This window comes from Microtus ochrogaster, chromosome 24, assembly GCF_000317375.1.
Source record: "Microtus ochrogaster isolate Prairie Vole_2 chromosome 24, MicOch1.0, whole genome shotgun sequence".
NCBI lineage: Eukaryota > Metazoa > Chordata > Mammalia > Rodentia > Cricetidae > Microtus > Microtus ochrogaster.
This window is the reverse complement of record NC_022024.1, coordinates 331,169-337,876: the sequence shown is the minus strand read 5'-3', so window position 1 is coordinate 337,876 and position 6,708 is coordinate 331,169. Positions and strand designations below refer to the sequence as shown.

Sequence of the window (6,708 nt, the reverse complement as noted above, 5' to 3'; positions counted from 1 at the left end):
AGAAACTGCCTTTGTGTTACCTCGAGTAGGAAGGAACCGGCCCACTCGAGGGATCTCCAAGACCTTTGGAGAAGTGTGGGCCCTGAAATGTAAAACTAGGAATCGGTGATTTGATACTATAAGGTACCAGTGCACAGACTGGGTGTGCTGACACTTAATCCCAGCACTTGGGAGGCAGAGGCAGGCAGATCTCTTAAATTCAAGTCCAGCCTGACCTACATGGTGAATTCCAGGACAGCAGTACATAGAAGTTCATCTATTTTGAATGTTTTTTTTTCCCCACAGCATCAAAAAAACATGAAGCTGCAAAAGAAGTGTTTGTGAAAATTCCTCAGGATTCCATTGCAGAAATCTACAATCAGTGGGAGGAGCAAGGCCTGGAAAGCCCACTTCCTGCTGAGGACGACAACGCTATCCGAGAACATTTGTGTATCAGAGCCTATCTGGTGAGTCTGCAAAGAAAATTGCAGTCTTTGTGACTTTCCAGATCCACTCGTGAAACAACTATATGTATAATTTTTCATTTTTAATTATGTGTAGGTATGTGTCTGCAAATGGGTATATTCACGTGAATGCAGGTGCCTATGGAGGCCAGAGGAACTGGAGTCACAGAGTTGTAAGCTGCTTATTGTGGGTGCTGGGAACTGAACCCAGGTTCTCTGGAAGAACAGCAAACGTTCTTAAACGCTGAGCCATCTCTCCAGCCCTTGGACTTTTTCCAAAAGTAGTGATTGAGTCATCTAAGGTCCCTGTGACGGCGGTGCTGACTTAGAGGGTTGCTGTCGTGACCTTGTTGTTGGCATGCATCCGTCCCTTTCTGGCTAGGCAGGAGCAGACAGTGTGTGATGCCTGGAGCTTCGCTGAGATTGTTGTGCAGATGTGAAGTGTTCCATGTGTAGTAAATTAACATCTCAGTCAAGCTTTATTCAGCAAATGAGTGATTGCTGTGGACACAGTAGGGCTCAGTTTGAGGACAGAATTCTGTCTTTAACTGTAACATGGAGCAGGCTGATCAAGAAGATGAGTACGCATGCCCGCCTCATAGAGAGGTGATGCAAGATACGCATGGGCAGGCACATGCGGTGCTGGGGCAAGAGTAGTTGCCAAAAACAGCACAGAATACTTTGTCAGTATTCGTCACTTCACAGAGTGTTTGCTTATTTATAATTTTTGAGTAAGAATTATTTCTAAGAACTAGAACTTTTAAATACCTTTTGAGTGATAAAAGTGAAAACTTTGTGTAATCTCAACACTCAGGAAACTGAGGCAGGAGGATTGTCATGAATCTAAGGTCAGTCTGGGCTTCATAGTGAGTTCCAGACTAACCTGGTCTAGAGAAGAAGACCTCGTCTCAAAGCAAAATGTAAAAGCATGTATTTCATTTTGTTTAACTTCGTGTTTTAGGAAGCCCATGAAACCTTCAATGAGTGGTTTAAGCATATGAATTCAGCTCCACAAAAACCTACATTGATATCTCAACCAACTTTTACAGAGAAAGTGGCTTTTGAACACAAAGAAAAGAAGTACGAAGTAAGTTAAAGGGAGTCTGAGATGAGCCTCTTTTATCTGAAAAACACGTGTATTCAGAGGGTCTTTTTAGCGTTTATTTTCTGATTGGAGTAGGGTTTTCCTGTTACACGTTCTACTTTGAATCATGATTACTTTTCTGTAGGTTATTAATTAATCCTGAGAAATGCTGCTGGACATGGTGGCACGCGTTTAATCCCAGCACTTCAGAGCCAGAATCAAGCAGATCTCTGAATTCGAGGCCAGCCTGTTTTATATCCTGAATTCCAGGCCACCCAGAGCTATACGTAGTGAGATCCTGTCTCAGCAAAACAAAATAAGAAAAAGAAAGGAAGGAAGGCCTTTCGACATTAGTATTCATTTGCTACATTAATATTTTAGTATTTCATCTATCTCCTGTTGGTCAATAGTTTTTCTTTTATATACACATCTGGCTGAATTATCAACTCTTAAGACTGATGTTCTTATTGAGGGGTAGTGGTGGTGCACACCTTTAATCCCAGCACTTGGGAGGAAGAGACAGGTGGACCTCTGTGAGTTCAAGGCCAGCCTGGTTCCAATGAAAGTCAGAGCTGTTACACAGAGAGACCCTGTCTCAAGAAGACAAATAAATACATAAATAGGGATGGACTATTGTTCGGTCCTTTAAATCTGCTTATGTTTGTTCTGCAGATGGATCATAGTATTTGGAAGGGACATTTAGATGCCCTAACTGCTGATGTAAAGGAGAAAATGTACAACGTCTTGTTGTTTGTTGACGGAGGGTGGATGGTAGATGTCAGAGAGGTAAGTTACACGTTTTGTTTATAGCTTTAAAAATTAGATTAACAAACCAGAGAGATGGCTCAGCCAGTAAAGTCACTCGCCACCAAACCTGAAGACGTGGTTTCCGTCCCTAGGGTTCAAATGGTCGTTCTCTGACCTTGGCATGCAGACCCACATGTGAGTACAGTCTGCACCATGTGTGACCCGGTGCCCGTGGAGGCCAGAAGATGGCACCTAATCCTGACAGTAGAGTTAGAGATGGATGTGAGTAGCCATGTGGGTGCTGGGTTCCAGCTCAGGTCTTTTGGGAAAGCAACACGTGCTTTCCCACTTTTTCTCCATCTTAGCCACTGAGCCATTCCTCCGGCCAGGTTTTTAAACAATTAAAAAACAAGCCCACAACAGTAACAAAAACCATACACACTATCTTCTAATGTTCTTTCTCTAAATAAGAACATCTACAGATTCTTTTTTATATAAAGTTGGTAGTTATAACTAAACCTCCCCGTGTTTTAAGCTTAAAAATAATACCTTGGAAGAGGAGTAATTCATTCTTGAATATACTTCACATTCAGTATGCTCACTCAGACTAACTAAAATGTAATTTTTTTAAATTCTAGATCTAAAATTCATTTGTTTCTAGTTGTTGAGTTAGTTAGGGCCTTACTATATAATAGAAGCATACCTTGAACTCACTGTGTGCCAGCTGCCCTGGAACTTGAAATTCCCCTGACTGCTGGTGTGCAGATACATGCCACCAAACCTCAGTCTAAGCTTTGATGTGTGTATTCAACTTAGAAATAGGTGAGTCTAAAACCATGAGACATAAAACAGCAGCATCGCTCTGAGACACCCATTTACATGACTCGGCATGTTCTTCCTTAAACACAGGATTCCAGAGTAAGAATGAGCTGCAAAAGTATTAAATAGTACAAACCAGTGTGTGTGACCCCAGCATTTGGGGGGCTGAAGTAAGAGGATTAGGAGTCACTGCAGCCTCAGCTGTCACTCCCCACAAGAGAATTAAATGCAGAAAGCAAACACAGTGGATTTGTTGTGAATCCAGATGAAAAGATCACTTTGATAGCACACATGCCTGGCATGATGGGGCCTCAGCATATCAGTAAAGGAAAAAGAAGTTTGCTTTTGGAAGTGGCTGGACAGGATGCTAAGAGATACAGGTGGGATGTGGAGCCAAGGAAGCGGTGACTGAGAAGGAAGAGGCACTGAGGCCGGCGTCACTTCCTCTTCTTGGTAGTCTTTGTGCTGTCTTTTCTTCTGCCGTCCCTCATATCCTCCTGTATATAGTTTTCCATTTTTTGATTGTGTAAGAAAATGATCCATTTCCTCTTCTTGCTTCCTTATTGTCAGGTTGGTATGTTCTCTCAAACCTTAGGACTGTCTGCAGACACATACACCCCGCCTTTTCTCCTTCTGGAGAAACTACATATTTTCCCTTCTAACTTTTGCTGTAATGGTATTTAGTCTCATTCCTTTGGTGTGTGACCAAATGTCTAGTAAGAAACAGCTTAGAGGAGGGGGGGCTTGTTTGGGCTTGGAGTTTTGAGGGTACAGTCTTGGGCATCAGGGGTAAGAGGCCAGTTGTAAGGAAGAAGTGTGGTCAGACCATAAAACCTCAAGCCCTCGCCCACCCTATTACCTACCTCAACAAGTCTCCACCTCCCTAAAGCTTCCAGAACATTCCTAAACAGCTCTACCCTCTGGGGGCTCAATGCTCAAACACATGGAACTTAGGGGGACATTTTACACTCAGACCACAACAGGTCTGATCCTGAGACGTGACAGAATGGTGACTCGGAGCCCTGCATCTTGGATTGTTGGGATGTCGTTTTGAACGCTACTCAGTTCTGCAGGTTGTGTGTGCTGGGGTCCCCTCTGCCGGCCCTCACGTCACAGTTATGCCTTTTCTTTGAGCAGCTTAGTTGCTACATTGTCCTACCTCTCTAGCTTCTCTTTCCTGCCAGGAAGTGAATATTAACAGGGAATGCTGCTACTGATAACAGGATTGTTAGGTCAATTTCTGGGTTTTTGTTTATTGTTTCATGGTATTAGGATTGAGCGCAGGCCTCACACATGCCAGCATGCACAGTACCACTGAACTCATCCTCAGCCATCAGTGTACTGTTGGCAGAGGTTTCTGTCTCGCCCGGTCCCACAGCCATTTGGTCCCAAAGAAACACACAGAGATCTACATGAATTACAAAACAGGTTGGCCTATTAGTTCAGGCGTCTTATTAAATAACCCTTACATCTTAGCCCATAATTCTTGTCTGTTAGCCACGTGACTTGGTGCCTTTTATCAGTGAGGCATTTTCATCTTGCTTCCTCTGCATCTGAGTAATAACTGTAGACTGAGCCTTTCCTCTTCCCAGAATTCTCCTGTTCTAGTCACCCTGCCTGTAGTTTCTGCCTGCTTAGAAAAGTGCACCCCTTACTTTACTCGGGTATAGTCCATGCCATGTGTACATAACCAGTAGACTGAAGTACAGCTCGGATTTCAGCTCCACTGCCTGCTTGGCTGGCTGTCTTTATATACTTATACAGCACATCCCCATGTGCCTCTGAGAAGCAGGAAGGAGTCTAGGAGCCAGAGGACAGTGCACAAGGAAACAGGGGAAGGCCCAGGGAGCAGCCGTCCAGTTGGTCTTTAAGGTCTCCACTTGGAATCCCTCCCCTCCCCTCCCCTCTTTTCTGTGTTACTCAAGTCCACAGGTTCTTACAATTCCTGCCTCCCCCACTTTTTTGACTATACAAAAAAAATTATTCACTCTCTTAGAAGTTTATAAGTTCTTACTCGGCCCTCCCTATCCTGACCTTTGCTGGCTTGACCGCAGTCAGGTTGGTAAGCCCTCTCAGATCCTAGGTGCATCTGTGGTGATGTCTACACGTATGGAGGGAAATGAATGGTAATTATTTTCTGTCTGTCTTTACTTGTATGGTATTCGGTCTGATTCTTTTGTGTGTTGTTAGCCTAGATGCATGAGAAACACACTCAGCAGCATCTTACTTCCATACTGTCTCTTCTGTATATTTTAAAAGTTCATCTTCGTGTCTTTAGCCTTAAAGTCCTATCTCCTGGAGAGAGAGAGAGAGAGAAAGAGAGAGAGAGAGAGAGAATCCAGTAGACTAGATAATATTATGATCAAAGCTAGCTTGTTTTAATTTTTGGTGGCTTGGTGAGGGCTCACGTGATGGCTCGGGCCTGTGAAGCACTGGGTCCCGTCTTTGGTCCCCAGAAGCTACCCTTATAGTGCTAGCACTAAGGAGGGAATGACAGGAGTCCTGGCGCTTGTTCATCAGACTGTCTAGCCTAAAGGTGAGCTCCAGACCTCGAAGGACCTGGTGTTCTGGGGGTGTTGCTCAGGGTTATTCTCTGGCCTTAGTACTTGGGCACACACTCATGCATGCACCTATACACGTGTGTACCAGCTCACACATAAACATGTACACAGACGTTTTTAAAATAGGAATGATAGGCTTTAGAGAAAGAAATTCAGTGTTTTCCTGTCCTGGTTTCCACTCAGTAGTCAACTTCAGCATTCCTGGGGCATTGATTCTAGGACCTAGGAGATAGAAGATTGCTCCCTTTCGTTACATAAAATGACATGCATGATATTTGCATGTAATCCTCACACACCCTTCTGCCTGTAAATGTTCTTCAGATCACCTCTACCCATTAACTGTAAATGCTGTCTAAATAGTTGTTATAACAAGAACGGAACGTATGCATCTTTATACAGATGCAACTCCAGACCCCCCCCCCGCCACCAAGTATTTTTTGTTGTTCATTAAATCTATTGGCTCCCAACATGACTTACTTTTTGGTGTTGTTGTTGTTTTATATTTTCGAGACGGGGTCTCTGGCACACAGTGTACATCAGGCTTGCCCTGAACTTGCACTCAGGCTCCGGCCTTGTCATCCTGAGTGCTGGGGTTTGGGATCACAGGTGGAGTGTGGAGTGATGGCCTGATGTCTGTCCTAGGATGCCGAGGAAGACCCTGAGAGAACACATCAGATGGCTTTGCTCAGAAAGCTCTGTCTGCCCATGCTGTGCTTTCTGCTTCACACCATACTGCATAGCACCGGTCAGTACCAGGAGTGCCTGCAGCTGGCCGACATGGTGTCCTCGGAGCGCCACAAACTCTACCTGGTGAGTGCTGGGCCGCTGCAGGTTTCCGTTTTACCTGTTGATATGCTTGCACGATGACGTTTGGAAATACTTGTTTCCATTTTATAAAAGTAATATTCCAGCTTTAGTGTGCTTTTTAAAAACTGTCTATACATGAATGAAAGTATATATTCTATACACGAATGGAAGTATATATTCTGTACGTGGATGGAAGTATATATTCTGTACATGAACGGAAGTGTATATTCTGTACACGGATGGAAGT

General features: G+C 44.0%; 1 protein-coding gene across 3 annotated transcripts in view; it reads left to right on the top strand.

Moving 5' to 3' along the window:
- The window catches only part of Nup107 (nucleoporin 107), a 45,004-nt gene that overhangs the window by 37,664 nt on the left and 632 nt on the right, over window positions 1–6,708 (top strand). The window contains exons 24-27 of one of the 3 annotated variants that reach the window (XM_013350278.1): window positions 286–446; window positions 1,405–1,530; window positions 2,200–2,313; window positions 6,297–6,464. In XM_013350278.1, coding sequence (XP_013205732.1) covers window positions 286–446; window positions 1,405–1,530; window positions 2,200–2,313; window positions 6,297–6,464 — 569 coding nt within the window. Of the gene's footprint in view, window positions 1–285; window positions 447–1,404; window positions 1,531–2,199; window positions 2,314–2,426; window positions 4,488–6,296; window positions 6,465–6,708 lie in introns of those variants that run through there. The other 2 variants (XM_026784579.1, XM_026784578.1) reach the window with 2 other exon arrangements.